Source organism: Tubulanus polymorphus, chromosome 2 (assembly GCF_964204645.1).
Source record: "Tubulanus polymorphus chromosome 2, tnTubPoly1.2, whole genome shotgun sequence".
NCBI classification, from domain to species: domain Eukaryota; kingdom Metazoa; phylum Nemertea; class Palaeonemertea; order Tubulaniformes; family Tubulanidae; genus Tubulanus; species Tubulanus polymorphus.
The window spans coordinates 6,129,730-6,156,285 of record NC_134026.1 but is presented as its reverse complement, the minus strand read 5'-3'; the positions used below and the strand labels follow the sequence as shown (position 1 = coordinate 6,156,285).

Sequence of the window (26,556 nt, the reverse complement as noted above, 5' to 3'; positions counted from 1 at the left end):
TTATATGAAGCTTTCGAAAAAAAAAAATATATAAACGTAGTAGACTTCCTCATCCACTAATTACGAAAAAATAAAGTCCGAAATGTTTCCTTGAGTTAATAGTTTATTCGACATTTCATCTATATCCTAAGTCATCTTCAGGAAAACTCAGAGGTTACAAAATTATGAGATACATTTACAATCATCCAGAACAATCATCCTTTATACAGAAGGGGGCTGAATTTAAGTGATAAACAAATTAGGGGTGCTAATACAGCAACATAAAACAGTCAGCTGGATAAATTTAGGCAACAAAAGCCAAGGCACGAGGGACTAAACAAAAAATAAGTTTATTTAAGTTCATAGTTTATTTCTAAATGCAAAATCCTTAAACCAAACTGATACCATCTGCACCCCGAGATTATTGTTGTGTTATTACAGATCATTATATTATATCATTATCACAACACGGATATTTCTGGTTCTGGTTATTAACGCCGGGGTCTGGCCCGCAATCACAATCAGCAGAGATTCAGAATGTTGTTTGCACTACTTAGCATGTGCGTATTTCACCACCGCACGGGAATTGGTGGAGCCAGAAATAAACAAAACAATGGCCGCCATTCCATAAAAAAGAGAACAACTGCGGGGGCAATATTTCGCCATTTATATCCGATCTATGACACAAAAGCTGCGCTGCTGATATTTAACGACATTCATTTCGAAACGAAGAAACCGCTGAGCGAAAAAGAACGAAGTTGATTCTTGATTCATGTAAGTTATCTTTAAGTAATTGATGATCAAAAATTGTGGTTTAACTTTGTTGTTGTTGCTGTTAAGTTAGTGTTAGTCACCAGTTAGTGTTGGTCGGTTCATTGGTTGTTTTGTTGATTCGATTGTGGGGGAAACCTCTTTCCTTGTTTCGTTGAAGTTGGTTGCCCCTAGCGTTTTGCCTATGTTCTTTTACTGCAGTAAAACAGATAATTTGACACCTTCACTTCCACACATTTTATACCACCGGGTCCCCCTTATTACCGAGACGACGTAATTTACCAAGATGACATGAAATATAACATTTATTTATTCCTGTATAATCATATAGGGATACTGGGCTTGGGTATTGATACTGGTTTTATTCATTCATTATCAATTGTGACAAGTCCCTGTGTTAGGCAAGTTTCTTCTGACAGCAGTGTGTGGGTCCAAAATCGGGTCATCCTTATTACCGAGATGATGTATTTTACCGAGATGAACCGAGATCAACCGAGATGAAATTAAATATAACATATCTATTTATTCCTTATCGATTTTAACACTTGAAATCACGTTATATCAGTAATAAATACCTCCTAGAGTCATATTTTACATATTTTTTTATTTAAAAAAATTTTGACTCAAAAAACGTAAACTCGGTTAGCAATAAAATTTCATTGAATTTGATTGATCGACGATCTCATCTCAGTAAAGTTAAAAGTTATTTTTCCAAAAATATCCGACAAAATATGTAAAATATGAACCCAGCAGGCATTTATTACTGATATAATATGATTTCAATGGTTAAAATCGATATGGAATAATTAAATATGTTATATTTAATTTCATCTCGGTTGATCTCGGTTCATCTCGGTAAAATACATCATCTCGGTAATAAGGATGACCGCCAAAATCAAAAGGCTTTGTCTGTGATTATTTTTGGACTCTGTTATTGTTAAGGAGTAATAAGCTTTCTTAATCAATCGGATAGGATTATGCGATTTGTGGCTTGCGAAATATCTGATCATGACCACAGCCAGGTTATAGGCTAAACTGACTAATGTGGACCCTAGGCAATCATCACTATCAGTGACCTAATTATTGGGTGTTAAGCTTTTTAATAATCGCGTAGGTTTTGCAGGTTTATAAACCTACCGTGGTTAGTTGTGTTTCGTCGGAACCACAGTCTCTGATTATGCTTCTGAAGCCCCGGTAGGTGGGAAGGTCCGTTTCCACTAGAAGAATGTTCAAAATTGCTTTCCGAGATAAGCTTATACATCCATACAATAGGATATAGGCCTATATGCTAGATGGTGTTTCTTACTTTTTCAGATCATCGATTTGCCCGTTAAGTTAAAATATCCTGTCGTAATGGATTCGAACGAGGAAAAGGAATCGGAAAGTGACTTTTTGGCCGATCTCATGGATATATTCAATTCTAAAACAAAAACAACAACTATCAACCCCAGCAATGAACCGGACATGACAGCAACAGTGAGTATGATAATATGAGTCAAGTCAGATTTTAATTTTAGTCCATTTGGTAGATCACAACTCTCTTAACCCCTTAAAGGTTTTGTGTGTGTATCTTTACATCCAATACTTCCATCCTCATAGGGTTTTGGATGTATTTATGTCCATCAGTGTTCCAAGCGTAATTGTATGCCCTTGCTGTTGTTCATTTGCTTATCCATGTTTTGGTTTTCTATTGCTCTTCCTATCTTGTTATACAAGTTTCTCTAGCATGCAATCAAAAGTTGACCATTTGAAAACTTTCCCTGTAGGCTGGTAGTATTTTGTACATCTTTCTATTCTAAGTATATTACTTCATGCCATGCCAAACACTAATTACTTATTCACTCACTAATTTACTCAATTAACCTGTTCTCTGTATATATACCCCTCGTTTTTAGTGATAATCTCACACCTGATGAGGATCTCTAGGGTGAGATCGAAACGTTGTGTCTTATTTTTTTAATGAATAAATTCTCGATTTTGAAATTCTTTTAATTTGTACATAGTGGGTTTTTATCTTATTTTGTACATACTCTCTGCCCAACCAGCTCCTTTTGCTATTTGAATACATTACCAGCCATATATTAGTCCAAATGATATAGATTAAAAAACCTACTTAACGGGTAATCATTTGTATTCTTTTTTTTTCAGGATCAAAGCGTGACCCGGTCATTCGACAGTTTGGGTGATAGGAGATCGTCGTGGCAAAGTGGTAAGCACTCAAATCTTATCGATCTTTTATTCTTATCGCGATGAACTCTCAGGGCTAGTGTTACTATCGAAAAGTTACCATCAACTTTTATTACTAAAGTCACTTCATTCATATATACCTAAAACACTCTTGAACAACAAACATATCTTTTTCCTTTAAAAGACAAAATTTGCATCTTTTTAGCGTGAGCCTATAGACAATTTATACATTCTTATGATAGAGATCTTGCCCTTTTGGTGGCTTAATGCTTTAGGCATATTATACTTCAAATATTTAGAATTTTTTTCTAGTTTGTATGCCCCGATATTGCGCCATATTATAGATATTCTAAAGGTATCGATATTTGTTTTTAAGTTATCACAAAATAAAGCTACATGTATACAGTTAAACCTGCTAGTATCGGTACATGCTAACAGTAATAAAAGAAGATTATGGTTTATTCATGAATTGAACCGACGGATATTTTCTACTATTCGCTAATTAACAATTATATGTAAGAATGGAATGTACATTGACTCGCGCTCAATATCTAAAGCCTACCACGCGCCGGAGTGTTTTTTGTTGATCCATGTGTGTGTGTGTGTGTCGAATACCAGTAATATAGATCTACGTGTTATTTTTCGAGTCATTTGTCGCCGTTTTATTTTTGCGTGTCAGTCCTTGTTAACCTAATAGATTAACTCCGTGATGGATGACGTCGTGTGGAAAAAAATGCAATAATTACAGAAAAATACCGGGATGCTGTTTTATCACTTATTCCTATTCTAACACAATATACAAAATATTTTGGTGAAAAAATTCCCGAGCGAATGCTGCACATCGAGTAGGCCTAGGCCTACTTGATTTTCTCAGGTGAAGATTAGTTCGAATTCGAACAAATCTGAATTAAAGCCATATAAGTGCGTTGGTCGTGAGATAAATGAGAACTACTCCGTAGTTGACTGTGGCAATCGAGGATCCCGTTAGGGGCAAGTGAGAATCCACCAGGTGTTGTGCATTAGTACAATGATACTAGATTTCTTCTCAGATTCAACTAGAATCTATCCTTAATTTCTCAAATTCTATGAACTAAGACTGTAAAACCGCCTCTTCCATTTCTTCCGAATTTTTTTTCCGATTTGGCAGCCTAAGAATCAAGTAAGAATTATATTGAAAATTAACTAATGTTCACTACTAACAGTGTTTTGTTGCGCCCTCTACTGATGTGTGCTGAATGAATGTTAATCCAAAGCTATCTCCAAGAAGGGCCCAGACTGAATACCAGACGTTGTTACGGTCCCCAACAACTTGTTTGGGGAACAATGTGGCTATATACTAGACTAGGTCCAGTATGACTTGAAAGGTTTTGAATAGCAATTCAAGACTTTTTCGATGAATTGAATAGATAGGCCAATTTGAGTATATAATATAGTCGGTGAAATTCAATCCAATTAATGTATCAAAAACTAAAGTAGATTATTGCGTATTCCTCGGTGAAATTTATCCCCCTGGTCGGGCTGCGTCGGGACACATTATTATTCTTGAATATAAGTATTTTTTATGATCCTCGTTGCTCGGTTCATTTGTGTGTCACCTGATTCAGTAGTTATCCTCTCATCCTTGGTGACTCAACGTTTCTAGTTTGGGCGATGTATATATATACGCGGGTTGCATGTAAATTATCCTGACTAGCCGTCACACAAGCGTTTGTCACTGGAGAGAGACTGAGAGAGAGAGAGAGGGGGAGGGAAATGTAGCTGTTGAAGCATTCTCATTGTTTGTTTCTGTCGATCTGGAAGCGCGCTGCTGCAATAGCTGCTACTGCTACCGCTGTTGCGTTGTTATACGATGGATCATTCTGAACATTTCCGCGCTTATTAGATCGGGAAAAACTGTTTTGACATTTTTAACGGGAAACCAATCACCATGAAGTAAAACGGATATGATATGCAACGTCGAAAAAATGGATCGTGTAGACTTTTTTCATTCGACTGGACTGACTCCGAGAGAAAATGTATTCGTGTATTTATAGGAAATGGTGTCTGCCGAATTACTTGCGAATATATCACAGTCAGTGTTTAACGGTGAATCATATACGGATTTCAGGTTTTCCTACGATAAAATCCTACGGACTTCACAGTAGCATAGCTGTGGTTTACCTCACCGTCATCTCGCTAGGTAGTGACTAGTGGTCGTCCGCTATTTAAAAATGCGTATGTAAATTGTCTACGGATTTTTTTCCAGAACCCTTCCCTGCCTCCTTTATTCGCATTTTAGACTATTTGTATATAGAGGTACGATTTAGATTTACGCTAGACCGTTTTCTGTACATAATATGAACATTGTGTAGAAAGATAGGTTTATAGTGTGTAATAGCCTGTGTGTCCTGCATATGTTATAGATGGGTGTTGCTCTAAGACTTTCTCTGCGATCATCCGATTATTTTCGTGATTCGCTTGATATTTCGGCGCCGTAAATCATACCATCGCCGTGGGAACATTCGCTGTTATTGAGATCTTAAGATATCCGTCATGGAGCGTGAAGATTCGGGAATCCATCTCATTATTAGATTACAGTATTGATTCGGCTACAGTGGGACTGTGTGTGTGCTTGCGTTCACGGAGCAGACCGTTAGACGAGAAAGAATCGGACTGTATGCAAGATTTTAGTGACCGCGACGTATATGAGATAATCTAATAGTTGGCTGTTGTAAATCGTCACGCGGAATTGATCTAGTCTCGCGCGGAGCTTCTAATTCCGCGCAGAAATAATTATCTGTCCCATTCGATGATGAAAGATCGCCTGAATTCGTTCGTTAGATGCTCGTAAATGCCGGTCGGTTCATTCGAGTTCAATTCAGTTTGTCGGATTGAAGAGCTCACTACGAGGGATTACTCTCCTCGGCCTGAATAAGGATTGAATAATCATGGCTGATTTCGTTAAGGATGAGCCGTACTATAAGACCTGCGCCGGCTGGTTGTATACGTTGATTCAACAAAACTGTGGCTCGATGAAAGGTTCGTTCGCGTCATCGTCATTCGGAAAATATATATATATATATATATATATATATATATATATATATATATATATATGATCATTCAAGTAGATTTAAAGTGTTTTACTATGTTTTGAAATTCTATGTTCCCCGTCTAGACAGTTGCATGCATTTATTATTATACCCAGTAATTGAATGTTGGTTTGTTCTTTTCAAAGCGGCATTGAATCGTATATTATATATAAAGTAGTGGTAACTTAGACTTCGAAAGTATCCAATAGAACCTATGCCACTGTTGGGACCAAAAATTTGGCGTAAGGAGAGAATGATATTATCAGAATTAGAGTATGATTGAGCAAATTTGTTCTCTGAAAAATGTTGGCGTTAAGTGCGAGCAGCGACTGGTCTTAAATTTAAGCTTTGACTAATGCAACTAGCCCCTGTTTATTGCTAAGATACAGGTCCCTTTGATCATTAGCATGACACGCATTGTTTCTACTGTTAAAAGTCGAAATTTTTATGGATTTCATATAGGTTTGAGCATGTACCAGTATCTATTTTCAAATGTAGCCGATATGACACTGAAAAGTAAAATAAAACAATAAAAAAAAACAACTGAACTCATTGTCAATTATCAACACAATCAACTGTTAGTAATGAATGGAATGGGTTAAAATATCAATACTGCAATTGAAGTCGTGCAATTTTATGAATATTTATTGCAGGGATGGGCTAACGCTATACACTACTTGATATTCCTTCGTGTATGATTAACTGAAACAAATGTGCAGATAGACTGATAGTCCATCAATTCAGAGTGATAATTTAATTCTCTATTTACAGATGCTTCTGCCGAGTCACCGAGCACAAGCCGAAAAGAGCGGGGCCATTCCTCGCGAGACAATTCTCAAGTAAGTTTCATAGAAATTTTATGGCTCTCTCTATTCAGAAAAATTCTAGTCTGGTTCTTATACCAGAATGGAATTGTTGAATTTGAGAAAGAAGTTCCTTGAATTTTTCCTTAGTTAAATTCTGAAGTCGCCATGGGAAAATCCTGCACTCAACGCAGGGCAGATCTAGGGTCTGATTCAGGGAGGGGGTGAGGTTCAAAATTAGGGCATATATAATTAAAAGGGGACCCGTAAGAAATTTTTGGAAATATAGAGAACAAGTTTATGAATATCAACTCTTTTGGTAGCAGTTTGATATATTTCATTTGGCCAAAAAATTTCAGGGTAACTTTACCTTTTAGGAGGTGCACACCCCCACATCGATCAGCACCTGCAACGCTTACAACAAAAACTGTTATTAGGCTATATTGTATTTCAAGGATGATTTGTTATCGTGTCTCCCGACTGGAGAACGCTTAGAGGACGACGAAGAGGAAGATATGGATATATCGGATCAACAAAGTCGAAAGAAAGGTCTCGATTCTGGATTTCACCCGAGTTCGTCGTCGGAAAAATTAGTAGGTTTATTCTTTTAAAGACTCATTCGAATTACCACTAAATATTGGTTTCCATAGAGGAGCGACTGTCTAATACTATTCGAAAACCCATAATAGTTAACCCTTTCAATGCATCTACACCGCAGTGCGGTATATGAATCGGTGATGGATTTTACTAGTACACCGCACTGCGGTGTATTGGTGTAATTAGTAATTATCTCTCTTGAAAAATGTCAGCACCTATCAAACATAGTCAAATATTAGTAACTAACGATACACCGTGCCGCGGTGTAGACGCATAATCGTGGTACGCCCGTTATTCAACACACTAGATTGGAATTTTTCAAAATTTTCCAATTATCTCCAGCACTATAGGGTATTGATTAGTCAGCACTGAAAGGGTTAAGAAAAACTAGAATGAGCATATGAAATTTCGACCCAATGATGCTGGACAATTTTCAAAAACTTAAATTTCTGGGGTACTAGGTCACGGGATCGAACACTGTATATACAGTATTACCACAGTATCCCCTGATAATGCACTTATTCCTTATTGCGTCCTCCGCCTATAGCCAAATGATTATCATACAAATGTACGAGATCACATAGTTTGTCGACCTTGGGAACTTGAATACTAGATTCATTATTATCAAAATTACTGTGTAGATTCAATATCACATTTTGGATTTTGTATGCTTGTGCATTTGAATTGTTCTCAAAGAGCAGCCTTATTTCTGAATAGTTCCACGTATATCCGAGGGATGCCTTCAGATCTGAATAGGCACTTGGGACTTTTAAGACCGTAGGGTTTCATACATCATGATCTCCGTTTTGTTGCAGGATTCAGAAAGCGTCGACACACTCGATCTGGATAGTAAATCATTCGACGAAGGAGATGGTATTATTTTGAGAGAACCAGGACATGAACGAAAAGACAGAGAACGGGTAAGTGTTGCTGATTTCTTATCCAAGAATTTTTTATTGGAATTCTTTTGCGTAGAATATCTGTCCGCGGAATCCCCTAGCACATCTGATCTAGAATATTTGCTCTGCTTCAAGAACACTGTCTACCTGGCTACCTTAGACAAGTGCTCTATCCTGAATATTTGTCTTATGATTATCTGGGGCCAGTTGCTCAAAAGTTGGCTAGATTTAACCATGGATGATTTCCAGTGTTAACTACAGTTTCAATTTGTGATACGCCCATAATACCTCCGCCAAAAATCCCACACCCAGAATCCCTCCACCCAAAATACCATGCTATGTGTCCAAAACACCTCAAGATAACCCAACGGGTTATACCCATAGGATAAAAATGCGGAATCTCGTTTTTGGATAGAATGTTTTACCTTCCGTATTTGTATGCCAGATTAAGTGTTAGAAAGAATTATATAGTAAATTGATTATTAGTATTTCAACTGATCCCAACTTATGAGGCACCTGTTCTAAAAGGTTGGCACCTGTGACACCTGTTCTAAAAGCTGATAGAAAATGAACGAATGTATCTTTCATTATAGACCGTATCAAGTCAGAGTTTTACATCATTCACATCATTATCAGAGGATGATCTGGATTTTTCTGCTATTCAAGTAAGTAAAAGATGTATGTTCAATGCAAGCAATCAGTTGTTGATTATATGCGGTCCGTCATGCATCATTACCGTATTTGTTTCCGTGATTCTAGAAAACAGAGAATTTGAATGTTGGTGTCATTAAACACAAGTGTAAGGTCGTTAAAACTGGTTCGATGGCGTTGAGGCGAAAACCGACCCGCGCTGCAAGACACGCGGGTATTTCGAAGAATACTTTATATGAAATGCCATCTGGTAAGTAGACCGCGATCATGTATGATTGCATAGGATCTTATCTAGTGCCACATTTCACTTTGAGGACTAGTTAAAACTAACTAAGGTTCATTTGCTCGTTCAAGAAGACTAGTCTTGAAGTGGAGTGGTGTTGGCTTATCTAACATTCATGAACTATTGTAGCCTGGTCTGGGCAAGATACATTCTGTAAAACCTGTTGTGGAGAACCCTGAACAGTATTCTCCACAACAGGTTTTACATCCACCCCCTCTGAGAATCAGCCACACCCTTTTATGGATATCTTTTGCCCCTACCAGAGTGGATGTCAATATTCTATCAATGCATGCTGATGATTGCTTTGAAATAAACTGAGCAAATGTGAATATGTAGAAGATTACACCAAAATTAACCTTAGATTTTCTGTATTTTTCTGGGGGATCAAAAGCCTTGGGGGATCAGCAGTTACGATGTCATACACTTAACAATGAATGCAGCCCCCTTTAGAATTCCAGCATACAGAGAACATCTTGTTGCTTCTTTTTCTTTAATGTGCTTTGCTAGTCTCATTAATCCCTGGTCCAGTTCAAATCAACGGTTCTCTGCCTTCCTTCCTTCAGAAAAAAAATCCAAACCCTGCTCATCAATCTGAAGGGTTTAAAATGTGTTTAAATGGATTGAATATTTTACAGCGTCTCTGCAACAATCGTTTGTCGAGACATCAGTTGACGACGTAAGCTCGTCGCCACGTATACAGTGTCGAGCCGTCAGCGAATCACCAACGTCGAGTTCGCCACGTTCGGTCCGTCGAAAAACACCCCCCGGATCGCCGCAACTTCAACACATTCTAAAAAAGCCTTCATCGCCAAAATTACGTCCGGTAACCGAAGAGGCTTCACGCACCGCGAGACCGACTCCTCCGGTACCCGTCAAAACCAAACCGGCTGGTGGTATAAAAATTCCGTTGGGCCTACCCGGTCTACCTGGCTCTCCTCCAAAGGTAATGATAACCATTCGATGAATAGATTGCTATCAGTGTTAGCTCGGTTGACCTGGAAAACCTAGAAAACTCAGGGGAATCGGAAAAATCAGGGTATTTTTGACAGATTTTACCTATGGTAACACCTGGAAAACTCGGGGAATTCAGATAATACTTTTGACCTCGTGTTTCTTGATCCGTACAAGATTCAATGAGAAATGAATGAATTAAATTTGGTTTTCTCTTTTAGCTGCGAAGCGTAAGGAAATCTACGGAGCCCAAGCCAGAAACGTCGCCTAGCGTTCCCGCCTGGCGATCAGAAATCAGATTGAAGAAATCCGAGGATAACAACGTAATAGTATCGAACGCGGATACGACGCCGCCGTGGCTGCGTCGGTCGCCTAATAAAATAGTCGCCGAAACGACCGCCGAACTGGAGATTCCTGCGGCGGAAACGATCAAGATCGAAGAGTCGCCGACGATGGAATTTAAAGAAGCCGCGCCACCTGCCGAGATAGCCGTGAAAACTCCCTCGAAAGAGATCGCGTCTCCGAGTAGAAAATCGACGCCTACAGCAAGCGCCGACGGCAAAACCGACAAAGAGAAATCTTACTCGCCGTCGTGGTTCGATAAATATATCCTGCGAAAAAAGCCGACGCCTTCGCCGAAACCGCCTAAACCTGATAAGAAAGCCGATCGTAAGGGAAGCGCCAGCAGCGGGGCCGATTCTGATAATAACAATAGCAATAAAAGCCCGAAAAAGAGCGAGTCGAAAAAGTCGGAGCGTTCTGCCTCGGTGTCCGGGTCGCCGAAACAAACCGAGCCGAAACCTCGCAAATCGAGTCTATTCGGTTTTTTGGACGACGATAAAGATGACAGCTCGACTCCGCCGTGGATGCGCGAGATCCGCGTACGAAAGAACAGTCGAACGTCGGTGTCCAGCGGTAGTGGTGGTGTTGGTGGTGGTAGTAATGGCGCTGCAAAAGATGAGGCTCAAAGCTACAAAAAGTCTGATAAAGATAAACCGGATAAGCCGTCATGGATGAAAGAAATGATGGCTCGGCGAAGAAAAACGCAAGAGAAGTTAAACGTCAAAGATATAATGCTAGCAAAAGGTAAAACAGATGTAGCAATTTTCAGTTTTATTGACATCCATAGCGATTAGAGTAACTGAGAGAGGTATAGGGCTACCAAATTGTCATACTTTGAATCAGTTGTAGATCACAATATCTGCGATAAAACGATAAGAGTAAAATCCCACAATAAATGAATTGATAGTTAAAAAGTTTATTTAAAATATTAGAAACATTTTGGGTGGTTGCTACCACCCTCCTTCAGTTAAAAGATTTTAGCTTTCAATTCATTTATTGTAGGATTTTACTCGTGTCATACTTTGAGTAATGTCTTCAGCGGTCCAAGTTTCAATGTTCTCATATAGTCTGGGAATAGGCAATTGGGAAAAGAACCTGAAAAATAATTTGCAATGGTTTGTCGCTAGTTTAGAGCGATTAGAAAATTTTCTTTAGTTGATGTTTTCTATTCATGCAAATGATTGCGAAATTACTGTGAACAATTGAATGAATCTTTATCTTTACTCTAAAGTTTTGAAAAGTGCACTTATACTTAAACACAGAAATCGCTGAATTTTCCAGAAATTATATCTACTAGCAGTGACACTGACTCTACGGATGGTGCTAAGGAAATACCAGTGGCGACTCTGACTCAAGAACCGCGTAGACTGCAGCCGCGTTCCGTTTGTCCGGAACCGAGTAATAAGTCCATCGAATCGGCGAACAATACGAACAATTTCAAAACCCACGGTGACCATGACATTGTTATACGTGATAAAACGCCCGCGAAATATCTCCGTCTCGATCACCGTACATCTGCTACGACTAGTTCATCGACAGACGGCCAGAAATCGGACGACTATAAGACTCATGTCAAGATCGAAACCGGACCAAGTATGCAATATGTGAAAAAGACTGTTCCCGTGCCTTCTCCTCGGTTAGTAATTTTTAGCTTACTTGCCACTCAAGTCCCAGCGGGCGGAATTCAGTTGTTTTGGGAAGTTTTGAAGATGCTTCAATCTTTTATCCCAAAACAACTGAATTTTGTTCTGGATGGACAAATAGTGAAGGCAATAGCCTGCTGAACTGTCATTCAATTGCAAAGTTGAAACATTCTATGTTTGTGTCGAGCTTCAGTGTCATTGGTTTCTGTAAATGTTACCAGGGAGCGTTTGATATTGAAATTGTCAGGTTGCCAATCATTTAAAAGCACTTCCTGCGTGGACATGAGGTCCCTGAACCTTTAGTTTACTTTTGATCGTAATTTAGAAAATGTTTCTATTCACAGATCATCACAGTCGACTACTGCTGAAAAAGGTCAGTGTTCATACTCGGCTAATAAAAATAATTTTGAATGAATTTTGAACTAAGGATGAATTGCAATAGTCTCTAATTGTTGCCCAAGTTTAGATAACTTTTTAGGTAAATGTGGTTAACTAAGGACTTTAACTAAGGGTCTATTGGGGCTTTTGTTCAGAAATTTTGAATATTTTCCAGATACTCCAATACATGAGTCTTCAGTTCCGGCTTGGAAAGCGGAAATTGCCGCCCGTCGAAAAGCCAAAGGCCAAGGTTCTCCGCCGAAAAGCGATGCATCTGAAGAGCTATCTAATATTCCACCATGGAAACTTGAATTAGCTGCTAAGTCAAAAAATAGATCAGCCAGTAATCCAGTAAGTTTTATGTAGTCAGTTAGTTATTTTTGTTCATTTGATCTGTTCATAACACTTGGAATGTAGGACCGCACTCAAATTGGATCCGTTTGGATTGAGATGGAAATTCGTCTGACTTCAGCGATATTCAAGTTGGATAATATATACCGGGTAATTCAATGTATAGGTAAAAAGGAAAACAAATATCTGAGCAGACGAGTTATCCAAGATTTGAACGGATTGGACTTGAGCAGAGACAACTATTTCGCTAGTTTGATATAATAATGGGGTACCAGAAACGCTACTGTGGCAAGCAAAATTCCACCATTATCCACCAGGTTTGCTAGCGTACACTGCAATGTCAACTCTAGATTTCTTCATTTATTCTCAAACTCTATAGAAGATTCGTGATGTATGAAAATCATGCCACATATGAACTCTAAAGACTAATCCCAGTTTATCTAGATGCATGATTTGCATAATTTTTAGATTGGAATACTGAAAATTGAGGTCAGATTTACTTGAAATGAACTAATTTTGATCGAGTTTGTCTGATATCTCAGTGGCGCCATCTGACGGGATAGCGGATGTGCTGGTACCCCATTCATTTGTAGCGATGCCAATGATGTAAAGGCTTTGCCTGTTCATACCATTACATTCTGTCTGATATTGCGGTCAGCTAGGTTCATGAGCTATTAACGTTAATGATTTTCTAGATGACGCCCAAAGAAGCCACGTCAGATATACCACCCTGGAAACTAGAAATTGCTCAACGACGCAGACGCACTCAAGCACCCCCTGCAGGTAGAACTAAGAACCCGATCATTTGTGACATCGGTCTGTATCTGAGAATTAAGTTATTGAACGAGGGGATTTGTTTATCTTTTTGACAGATAATGATGACGAAGAAGTTGATTGGAAAAAAGAGCTCGAAAACATGAAGAAAAAACCAGTTTCATTAAGCAGTTCGTGTAAGTAGAAACGTTTAACGGTTGAAGTTTCATGTTTTCTATCATAAAACACCCGACTGATTATCGATGATATTTATAGTTGACGATGAATAAACTGTACTCTACAGGTAGGACAGGTCTACTGTATATATTATCTATATAATCATGCAGTCTGTCTCATATTAGATCGCTGGTGCAGGAATTTTACCTTTTCACATCATTCCGATACTCCTCCTTTGGCTTTTGTTCCTGACAGCCTCTTAATTTTCTTGGGCATATGCAAGGTGTGTGTGTGTTAATTGAAAATTGAGTGTCAGTTTTTGCATGGTTTCATCAATCAGAGGTTTGAATCTTGGTGGTAGCAGAGTTTCTTGGTCTGCAGTTTCCCCCATTTTGGAAAAAAAAATCACATACCTGCTTATAAATACCTGAGTGGTAATCAACTGGGGTGAGGGATTACTATGAATTCATTGAAAATGTCTGAATATATTGCTTCAGGTTGCCGAATGGATCTTTTCTGCTTCATAACCATAATCCATTCAATGTATTCAGGCATTGTTCATTACCAGGATGGACAATAATCAACCCTTGTTATACCTATAGACCAGATTTGCCATTACAATTTCTTGCTTCATTCTGATGCTGGTATTACACTTTGACCCATATTATCCCTGTGGTTGAAGTACAATCTTTCTGCATATAATAGATACTGTGCCTTTTGATATTCTGCGAAAAAACCTCTATACTTCTGAAGCTGGCAATGACAATACCATGGCATCAATACAACCGCCAAAAACTAATCGCTGTAGTCAGATATTTTATGGATCCTGAAAGTATGTCTAACTCTAAGAATATCAGAGGTATTTAAATGAATCATCTAAAGAAAAATCCGAATTGAATAATTATCTCAGTTGATCAGTTCTGGCTGGAGCTGAGTCTGCTGTAATTTGGAAAGAATGGAACTCTCAAACGTTAGCCATTTACATACTCTCAAGGAACTCATTTTGTATATTGTATATTGTTTGTTGGCGAGACAGTTAAAAAATCAAACAGTTAGCAAGTCATAGATTCCCTTGCCTTCAATTGAACTGGCTTGCATCGTGTTGTTCAATGAAAATTGAATCACTATAATCAAGAAAGCATGTGTTTTTCGTATAATTGGTATTATTGATTCTTTGTAACCTTCATTCTTTTTTTCTATTCCAGATAATGAAAGCCAGTGTTGATCTGATGAAATACTCACACGGAGAATTGGAAAATAGTAAATGATCTGTGAACAATCAGCAGTTGTTGTCGTTGTAGTGGTATAATATATTGTTGTTGTAACTTAATCCGAGGAACACACAAAAGAAAAGAAATGCGTTCGATAATTCCTGCTTGGTAACGATGTTTTCTATGCGAGAAAAACATGAATATAGATTCCATTATTTTGTTTGTCTATCCACAGCAGACGAGCCCACTTAATCCGGATCATGATCGAAGATTATGCGGCTGCTTACCATATGTTAATCCAGAAATTATGTGTTCCGTGTTTGTGTAATCTGATTACATTCCATGTCATCTGTTTTCGATCAACATTTGACCTGAAGTTACCATTTCGGATTCCCACATTGCAGCACTGGTTGCGGAAGTTTAAACCCGCTAATTTTGCTCAATTTCATTGGTATTCACTGATCTGGAATAAGGTGGCTTGTCTCGGTCTATCTTACTAGAGTTGTGTTCATCAGTGATTGTGTATGTTTACTTGTATTCGATGAAACGTACTATTTTGTACAGGTTTGTACTGCTAACCTTGAGAAAATACTTTTGTCCACTTCGTTATTTCTGAAGAGAAATCTAATGTATTTTAATACTACCTTTATACACGTATAGTTCTATTCTGATATTTCTAAAAAAAGAAAATTTTCATTTCAACACCATTACTTCAAATACGGTATTGACTTAGTAATCATGGTCTAGTTCCGCAGTTCCAAGTTCAGATTTTACTCCGAGTTAAAAACCTTGAAATAAACTAATATCTACTTACAGTGAACTCACAACTGTGACACTGGGTCCATATTATCTCATAATCATGAAATGAGATTCAGTTTAATTGAAATGAATCTTAACCTTCTGTATATACAGTAGACTCTGATCAAGTTGGGTCTTTCTAAACCGTGAAAATTTGTCTTTAAATATGGTGATATATACTGAAATATTTTCATTACATATACGTGAAATATAGTATATTTCATGTGTACATTTGTATTTTCAACAAATATCCAAGGTGAACAGTTTGTTGATTTGGTCCGACTTGATGCGGGGTCTTTTGTAATGAAACTGACATTCCATTCCTATGTATTATTTTAGAAACAAATGGCTTACATACTCTACTATTGCTATGCACTTCGAATAAGTTACCGGTATGTGATCCAACTAAATATTTGCACGACTCTATCGTCCTAATCGTTATATGAACGCAGTTTACTTACATCTGGCGTAGAACTCAAATCAATTTGATTCGAGTTCTATGCACCTGCTTACATTCCACTCGACCATCACCAAAAACTCTTAACTTAGAGTTATATAAGTCTACTTAAAAATATTCCAGTAGAATTCCATTGTAAGTAGAATTGATAATCATTCCTAGGGTTGGTGTTGCTAAAGACCAGTTCTAACTGATAAACCCTGAGATTAACCTACATGTAACTGACGAATCGTCCAATAGTTGAACCCAAGGTTGATAAAAAAAACTGGTACATTTGAAATTGAAATGAAACGCCATTCCAGTATATTCCAGTAACTGGTCCATTGTCATAGAGTTGAAATTTTTAAACATCTTTTTATACCTAATCTCAACAACTCTAATAATACTATTCCAGATTAGCTTCATTCCCCGGTGATACCAGGATTTTCCATGCCAAAAGAAACTGCCATCTACTCCATCTACTCTATAGACTGTTGCCCATAATGGCATCCAGTCTGGTGAACACTTTGTTCCCAAACTCTTGGTACACGTACTTCGTTAACTTAGTGGAATTTGACGTCAGTTAAACTCGCTGTAGATGATTAAGCCAGTTTGACTGTAGTACCTCAATAACGAACAGGGCGTAGTCCACTTGTACTCTTTTCCTTGGCTTACACGAGTACTTACCCATGACTTGCTTTGCACTCCAGCTGAACTGCTCACTGTTTGGCCTAGGTATTTCGTTTTGGCTCGGCAAGAATGTGCTGATGATAATTACTACTATGAATGTAAGGTATTTTCTAAGCGGGTCTGAAGAAATCCGACAATTCCTATATGTATTGATAACACATATCGTTGTGTCTGTTTAAGTTTGGAGGATACTCACGTGACAATCTATCGAAATGTTTTTTAGTCTGTACGGTCTTGTGTGTGGTTGGTTACTGTATTTTTCTGTATGTTTTTTCCATTGTTGTTGTAAATATGTATATATTTCTCTGTTTCAAGGACACGTTTGATTTCGCAATTTCATTTACGTTAAGAACTTGTGTAATTCCAATGATCTATGTTTTCAAAGAGTATGATGAACAAATTGAACTTCTTATTCTCGAGTATATTGAAGTGAGTAAACTGTTTTTCAAAGTTGAAAAATCTCTATTCCCTCATATTTAAAAAAAAACTGCTCAATAAGCAAATGTTTATGCAGTATTTGGCTAACTTGGTTGAAGAATTCTATCTCTGGAGTCGGTTCCAAAGTCATGGCTTAGACTTGATACCAGTGTAAGGCCATCTCAGTTCTATAGCCAATCTAAACGCTTGCAATTGACCCCTGAGTAATATGGCTCATTGTAGTTAGATGCAGTTTAGAATATACCTGACATAATAAATTTCTCCCAACTCAGTTCCAAGAAGAGATTCGTTTGTTCCCTATGATGAGATAACATAACAAAAACCTTAAGATTTGCCGAATAGGTTGCCAATAGATATTTTTCAAGGTACAAACTATGTTATTGACTTGGGCAACCTCCTGAAATTTTACAAATGATGCTATTCGATTCATGTCAACTGAAGATGTGCTATTTCCGAGTTCTCGCTTCATATTTCATGAGACTTGTTTAGATATACCTGAAATTCGGGCAGCCTTGTGCTTCCCTTGTAAAACCCTGTTAGATTAATGTCGACGGCGAGAACTCTGTTTTGAACTCATTTATTCATGCTACGCATGATTTATTTAAATTCCGATTCATTATTGTAAAAACGTTACATACTCAATTGTACGCGATATGTATAAACTTGTGTATATATATGGAATGATAACTCGCAACCAAATATTCATGAAATCTAGTCTGGTTTAAAACTGTTTACTGATATATAGATCGGATATGTGTAGAATTACGACGCGTTTCTAACGGGAATTTCATGACATAATGTAGAAAAATAATTGGGTTGAATCTTACGAGGATAACGCTGAATTTTTGATGATATTCGTTTGAAGGAGCTTTATGGTGCTAAGGTTGTCGGAGGGCTTGAGGTCACACGAACTATTCATATAAGTTGGTGATATAGATATAAATGATATAAATATGTATATTTGATGCTTTTGCAGAAGAAGTGAATTTTGAATTTTACATGGTTTTGAGTTTTCTACACATTTTATTACACTTCTAGAATGAAAAAAAAAACGAGCAAAGTTGCACCACCTCTGTGTATGGCTCTGAAAATTCTTGTAAATCTAGAGTTTGTTTGTAATCAGTTGATGAATATATAAATATATATATGCTTCTCGCCTAACCCCGCGCTGCACACCTTCTCGGTTAACTGCTTTTATTGCAATGGTAAAAAATCAATCCGCTCATTCCTGTGCAATGGAAAAAAACTACGGAACCTAACGATTTATCAGATACATCTACAGTTGAGACTCGGATCTTTATAGCGTGTAAATGTGTCTCTGAGTTCTGATATCGGACGGTACAAATCTTTTTCAATGAACCAACATTGTAGTCGCTACAGGTCCTCAACTGAAAATATTCTATTGACTCTATCTCTCGGACAGTGATGCAGTTATTGCTAGATCCAGGATAGAATTTAAATCATTGTAACTCTATAGCCGCGATCACACGGAGACGATTTGGCCCAGGCCTAATTGGCACGGATCAGACTCTAGCCAAATTTGGTCCGAGAGCGTGCTCACACGCAAACCACTCAATACTAAACAACGCATTCTCTAATGAGGCGCGGGCCCAATTTGACTCGGGCCTGATCTGTGGCAATTTGGCCCGGGCCAAGTCGTCTCCGTGTGATTGCGGCGGCTTATAACAGTGACATTGAATCAGGTCCATAAAACCAGAAAGGTGTGTAGCAGGGACTATAGACCCGAATAGCTGGTGCAAGATATTTTGATGAGTGTGTTAGTAAACGATTACTTAATGTCTTTTATGGCAATAAAACGTACATAAAAAGTGAAATTTATCATCATATCAATGAATAATGATACTCAAATTGAAAATGAATTAGTTTATGATTAATTGATTATATGATTACGCCATTGATGTAATTAATATGTACTTTTGAAGTCACGATTAAGTACCAACCATGTTGATGGAAATTAAAGGGTGCTGTCAAACAATATAACTTCTATATAAGCGATGTTCCTTGTTGCTTGTTCTTTTTTCCAAAAAAAAAATCAGATACACGAGATGGCCACTGACCTGGCAAAGCTGGAAAACTGGGGGAATGGGAAAAATCAGGGGAAATTCGGGGAATTTGGATAACGTTATTGACCACGTGTTTCATTATCAATACGTCGCTCATAAAAAATGAATAAATCGTAACATTCTACACCAAGAAATTCCTCCGATTTACTCATGGAATATTGTTATAACATGGAAAATTCAGGGAATTTGTGGCCACCATGTCGGTATATGTTTTTCTCGTGCGAATACAAGACGGATTTTCAGCAGATGAGGAAGATTTTTAATCCGAGTTAGTCACGTTTTTTCTTTCAGCTGTAAATTTTTCTATACAGCAAAATTATTTCAACACAATCCGATAAGTAATCTAGCAATTATCGACATCTCAAATGACCCAAGGCTGTCAGACAACTTTCGTGAAGGGCAATGTATTTTTCAAACTCCGCTTAGCGGCCATCAAGAATTGACCCGTCCCCATTCACTTGTTGGTTCGCTTGGTGGTGGGTAAAGGACGCCAAGTCAACTCAAATTTACCAATCAAATGAATAAATGGAACAATGCCCATTTCAAGACCAGACATGTGTCATTAATTACAGCTAGTGAGGATTCTCAAATTAGATGCAAGAACCAAGACAATGCACATTTATCCGCATATTCGCTTACGTCAATAAGACGATATCTCAATGAGAAAGAGAAAAAACGTGTTTAATTTGACTGATCCAATGTATTCATGTAGATTCAATTGGAACTTCTGAATATGGATGACAGTATCGATCGTTAAGCAATGAATAGCAAGATACTCCAATAAGATAAGTTGATTGAAATAAAGAGTTCGATGCATTGCGCAAAACTAATCAAGCAGCCGATTCAATGAAAATACGGCACTATTGCACTGCATCAACCCCAGGCGTCAAGCTACATTAATTATTTCTGAAATACAAGAAAACCTATTTTTTAACAAAGCAAATCAATCAATTGTTTTTATTTATGAAGCAATACGTGCTATATGTTGGATTCCGCTGACAAATGAGATTCATTCAGAGAAATCGTGGCCTTCAGGATGGTAACCGGCATACTTCATATCGCAGGTAGTTAGTCTGAGTTTCTGCACACTTTTTTCATCATCACCATTACATAACAAAATCTTATTTTCACGGTTATTTCCGACTTTTTATAGTGTCATTTTTGTCACTGCTGTTAAGCGGAAAATACTCTGTTGGACTTCGACCTTTTGGAGGCATCGTTCGGGTGGGAAATGCATTCGTCGCCAATGGTCAATATTCGGTAAAATTTTGGCTGGATGAAAACATACAAAGATGCAGTAGCACAATTCTAACCATTGAGGAGATGAATTAGTAGTCTAATTGAAAATTAATATCTTAGACATGTTGGAATTTGACATCGAGATTTTTAAAAATTTGGTTGAGTGGAACAAAATTTTAAGGCTTTGTAGGTGAGAAGAGCCAGAGACTGTAAAGAAAGGAAATGTTGAGTCACTGACCCTCACACTAGTTTCATCAATGGTTGGAAATATATGCTATTGCATTTTTTCCGTATACTCTTTATATGGTGTTCAAATATTCTATTTGTTTGTACTTCGCAACTAGAATCATTAAATAATATTTTCTCAGTTTTATCGAATTATATTCAGAAAAGTAAAGCGTCCGTCGCTATGATAGGATGTTCGCAAAATCATGACGACCCTTTATGCAACGCTGTCGATATATGCAAAATGCCAATCGAAGCCGTCAAATGTCCGGTGAGATGTGGTTTGTGTAGAAAAAAAGGTAATTTTAATAGGAATAAGATATTGAGAAGAACGATGCCACCGTAATCATGTTTTTGATTTTTTTCAAATTGCAGATTGCGTTGATGAAGGAAGTATTGGAGTTGATTACAGAGGTGACGTTAATTTTACTCGGTCGGGGAGAGCCTGTCAATTCTGGGCAGATCAGAAGCCTCATGGACACAACCGATATCGAATGTTGGCCGAAGATGATAGGAAAACCGTCGGAAATAAATGTAGGAATCCAGATCATGAAAACGGGCCTTGGTGTTATACATTGGATCCGAAGAAGCGTTGGGAACGTTGCGATATTCAAAATTGCCCGGTTAGCGATACCTTACCCGTAAACGAAGAAACGACCACTATTGGTAAATACGAATTTTCATTGATATCATGAATTGTATTTAAGCAGCTAATATGAATGGTATAATGTAAGAGAGATGGGAACCTGGCGATGCCCGGTTAAATCAATCACATGCATTATATTTCTTTGATAAATAGATAATTCATCGTGTTAACATAATATATAAATAAGAAGTATTTTCGATCGATCAAACCTATATTTTTCTAGCCCTCCGGATTGTTTACTCGCGTACTTTTGAAATGTTATTTATTTTCTCGTTTAATTAATACTGCAAGGCTTCTTCATTTCCATTAACCAATCTTCGTATTCCTATATTATAGGTTCTGAAATTGACCGACACAAGGAAGAGTTCGACGGCGCCGACTCCTCAGGTATAATACAGAATATCTGAAGGAAAGCGTTCCGGGCACATTAAAAATATTTTGTCAGCTTAAAAATCTGCTGCCAAACGGCGAATTATTGTTGGCCTACGGAAGATTATTTATATGGTTTATAATGCATGCATGTAATATATAAAGTACCCTCTTAGAACAAAGGGTTCTAGGGTTCTATCTAAGAACATTTAGGGGTTATTGCCTCCCAGGGAGAACCCCTAAAGGTTCTTCGAAGAACCTCTTTTGTAGGGTTCCTTGAAGAACCCCTGGTAAAGATTCTTTGAAGAACCATTTCGTATAAAGGGTTCTTGTAAGAACCCCTTTCAATATTATCAAATGGTTCTTGGCAGGGTTCTTAGGGGAACCATTTTAGGTAATTTATTTATAGGCTTCCTCATTCGTTTTTGATAACCTTATAAGGTTTAGGGTTTGCAATTAAGATCTTGAATCCCTTCATTTCACTTCCATCTCATTTCATCCCTTAGTACAATTCATCTACGTATGAGATGATTGCTTGCTCGTAGATTTCATAGATCCGCCGGTCAGTGGATGCTGTTTACAAATAATAGCCCAAAACTGAGAGCTGTAGGCTAATAGTTTGTTTCTCGCATATTTCATCGGCTCCATCCGCGCTCACTTCTCATCAGCTAAATAGTTAATAAACTAGGATCATAAGTCTTATACGTTGTTAGATCAAGCTATTTTTCATTGATAATCCTAAATACCACACGAAATTATAAAGTCCTTATCGTCGAAATCTTTCTGCAGGGTTTCTCTTCTCGGGATTTCTCGCTGTCCCCAGAACGCTACCCTGGATTTGAGTTCATGTATCTATTTGAAATGATATAAAATGTAATATTCTCCCTTTATACCGGTGTATAAATATATTGTTATTATTATCATTATCATCTACGTATGTTGATCACAGATCCTTCGACAGTAAATTTACGATTTGATATAGGTACGTGCAATTTCGAGTCAGCCATTTTTGTAACAGATTCACTTCCACAGCTCTGAGTTGTAAAAAAAAAAACATTGAAAAATCTGAATTGTAGGTAATGGAATGTTTAGATGTTTAGCAGTTGTAAGAAACAAACATCTGTGGAAATGGATCCGTATTTGTTTCCTATCACTGATAAAGGATTCACTAAAAACATTGCTGCTGTGGTGTATATTTGTAGGTATCTCGGCTGATGCGAATGGCAGCGAAATAACTGGAATAACGGGTAATTATTTTCAAAAGTGGAATTGAGCCACGAACGCGTAAGCGTTTTGAAATAAATTGCTTAGGGTTTTCTTAGTCGCCAAAATGCTCAAGCCAAAAAGGCACACAACAATAGCAAAAATGCACGGAAACTGACATGTTTGATTTCGGAAACATTGTTTCCCGGAACCATGAACCGGAACTCGTTTCTCGAAAACACACACGACACAGGGAAACATGTTTCTGTCTCCTTATTCCGTGTTTCCCCGTGGTCGTGCGCGAAGGGCTATAGTTTTCGCTTTCATATTAGAAATATACTTACTGAATATGCATGCTATTTTTTACTTCTAAACAGAACGACAAGACTGATGTTCATCTTTACCGAGGAAGAAGAAGAAGACGGGTGATAAACTTCGTGAACCATAATTTTAATAGAAATAAATATAGCCTCGATGATGCAAATAAATCTTGGATGTATATACATCAGTTTTTTTAGGAATTGTCTTGTGATCCATTTCTATGGAACAAAACGTTTACAATCCAGTCTAGTATATCAACTTAAGACCACAAATCTACAACGACATCTACAAGAAATGATTTCAAAACAATGAAATATTTCGGAACCACAATTAAAATATAAACGACTGTTGACATTTGACGATTTCAAGCCAGGGACCGTATTGACGAAGCACCCGTAAGTTACGGGTGCTAGGACTTTTCTCTACGTGGGAACTTCAGGGCCGTCGGAACAGGGGCGGCAGGGGCGGCCAAAGCCGACTTTTTGCCCACTTTTTTGCTTAACAAATCTTTTTCAAAAGCACGCTGTAGCAGCTCGTCGTTCTCTGTACCGTGAATGAGACCGTGAAATGGCCCCACAACGCATCTCTGGCGTTTGAATTTTAAAAATTTTTCTAGGGGAGGGCCCCCAGACCCCCTTCAGAAATAAGCCTCGCCACTGAAAAATTCCTTCCGACGGCTCAGAACTTACGGGCAGAGTTACGTGATACGTAGGCTTACGGGTGCTTCATGAATACGGCCCCCGGAACACAAACCAGAGGAAATAAAACTGCAATGAGAAAAAAAGTTTCGTCGAGGGATTTTAACAGATTTTTCATTTTTGAACCAATATTCACCCGATATAAGCGATTATCCGACTTTCGCCGATCCGACAAATGCAATGTTTACTGTGTATATGTTCAGAACAGCTTTTCATCAACTCTTTCTAATCAAATTGCATTTTTTATATGTTTACAGATCGTATAGCCAATGATCGCGCATCAGGCAGCTATTAGACTGTAAATTATTATCATAACAATGCCGTGATTCGCACCAAAATGAAAAAAGGAATTTAGGAGACTTAATCTTTGCCAATTTCTTTACAATCTATAAAAAAGGGGCGTTAAAACAGTTCAACCTTTTTCCTGCGTTGTCAGACATAAAATCATCTCAACACGAATAAATAAGTCTTAAATTCAAATTTGACTCCGTTGAACATTCTTTTTGATGGATTACAATGATACACCAACATTATTGTTTGGTCGGAGCAACCGTTCTTTTTTCCCGAAAAAACAGAACCTCTGTTATCATTATTATGTTAATTCTCCAGTTGATTTATCGACCTCGGCCGTGAACTACTTTTTCTCCATTGTCACGAATTGGTCAGATAAAAATTTGCAAACACTTCCGACAACTACAGTTCACTTCGAGAACTTCGACAAACTATAGATACTTGACAAAGGAGAATATTTTAAAGGTAAGATTTCTATATTTGATGGGTAATTTTGATCTTGAAATAGGGATTGACCCTGCAAATTATTTGATTGGTAGATTTCGTTTGATTTGTTTTGATTTGGTGTCCTTACAAACCCACCACACCTGCCGGGAGCGAAACAGGGGGTTTGATTTTGAAATCGGAAATCGAAGTACAGATATGGGGCCTATAGCTGCTGTGTGAATCGAATTCGGTTGTCGAATTTACACATTATTTTTGTTTAAATCGAAGTAGGGAAATCTCGGTTCCGGTTCATTCAAACAATCTTCTTACCAGCCTGAACTGGCAAGCGACTGAACAGTTTTCTTAAAACTCCCAACATTGATAGATTTTGTATGCCTCTATTCTGCCCCGATTTGCCTAAATAATAATGGTTCTACATGAGTATGATAAAATAATCACAAATTCGAATTGGTATGTCTGGATTCTAGAGTGTTGTTGTTTCTAAGGCTTTGTACTAGTCGAGCTAGAAAGGATTTTTGCAAATTTACCACGAGCTGTGTCAGTGTTCTACCACGATTACGTGACCTTTTCTTTAGCTTTTTGATGTCCCCTGTCACAATTTAAACATTGAACAGCTACTGCGCTATTTTTTCAGATTATTGTGGTCTAAAATGTTTGCATTTACCGGAAAGAGAGCGCTGGTGACTGGTGCGGGAAAAGGAATTGGACGAGCGTGTGTGAAAGCATTGTGTGAAGCGGGTGCTGAAGTTTTTGCTCTAAGCAGAACTCAATCCGATTTGGACAGTTTGAAATCAGAGCTACCTGAAGTTCATACGTTATGCGCTGATATTACTGATTGGGATGCAACAAAGAAACTTATCCAAAAATCATTACCTATTGACTTACTCGTCAATAATGCGGGAATTGCTGTTATCCAGCCTTTCCTGACATTCAGTGGAGACGATTATGATAAGATAATGGCCACCAACACCAAAGCAGCCTTCCAGATCTCTCAGTTAATAGCTAATGATATGGTCGAAAGAAAATGTGCTGGTTCTATTGTAAATGTGTCTTCGGTGAATTCTCAACGAATGTATGCTGGGTTTTCGGCTTCAACAATGAGCAAAGCGGCCTTGGATGCGATGACAAAAATTATGGCCGTAGAACTTGGCCCTTACAACATTCGCACGAATTCAGTAAACCCGTCGCTGACTTTTACTCATTTGATGAGGAACATCGGGTTTGACGACCCCGAGATGCAAAAAATATATCTCGATCTTCACCCAATTAAACGAATGTTGACGTTAGAAGAAGTTACAAATCAAATTCTTCATTTGCTCAGCGAAAAGTCGTCGATGTTAAATGGGGTTATATTACCCGTTGATGGTGGACTTCTCGCTAACTAGAAAATAAACCAAACATACAATTTGAAAATCTCATAAAATTCTTAGATTTTCATGCACCAACTTTTATGATGATAATGATAATGATAATAATAATTTGTTTCCACTATAAATTACAACATGCCATGAAGAGGTATACAAAATATACAATTATGAGATATTCTAATATAATGTGGAGGACAAAGGCTTACAAAAGTTTCAAATTTTACGTTTCAAGTTTTCCTATTGTCAATTTGAACTTT

The 26,556-nt window shown here is 37.8% G+C and overlaps 1 protein-coding gene and 1 pseudogene across 1 annotated transcript; both read left to right on the top strand.

Moving 5' to 3' along the window:
• The first annotated feature begins 662 nt into the window (after positions 1-662).
• Positions 663-19,419, top strand: LOC141898330 (uncharacterized). Its single transcript, XM_074784178.1, has 16 exons — positions 663-753; positions 2,065-2,226; positions 2,899-2,959; positions 6,780-6,847; positions 7,267-7,404; positions 8,224-8,328; positions 8,901-8,972; positions 9,067-9,208; positions 9,877-10,184; positions 10,414-11,278; positions 11,816-12,170; positions 12,522-12,550; positions 12,731-12,906; positions 13,602-13,689; positions 13,779-13,856; positions 15,042-19,419. The coding sequence occupies exons 2-16, from the start codon at positions 2,104-2,106 to the stop codon at positions 15,059-15,061; spliced, it is 2,628 nt and encodes an 875-aa protein (XP_074640279.1). The 5' UTR covers positions 663-753; positions 2,065-2,103; the 3' UTR covers positions 15,062-19,419.
• A 6,163-nt stretch (positions 19,420-25,582) lies between these two features.
• LOC141898327 (L-xylulose reductase pseudogene) lies at positions 25,583-26,317 on the top strand (annotated as a pseudogene).
• Positions 26,318-26,556: the final 239 nt, after the last annotated feature.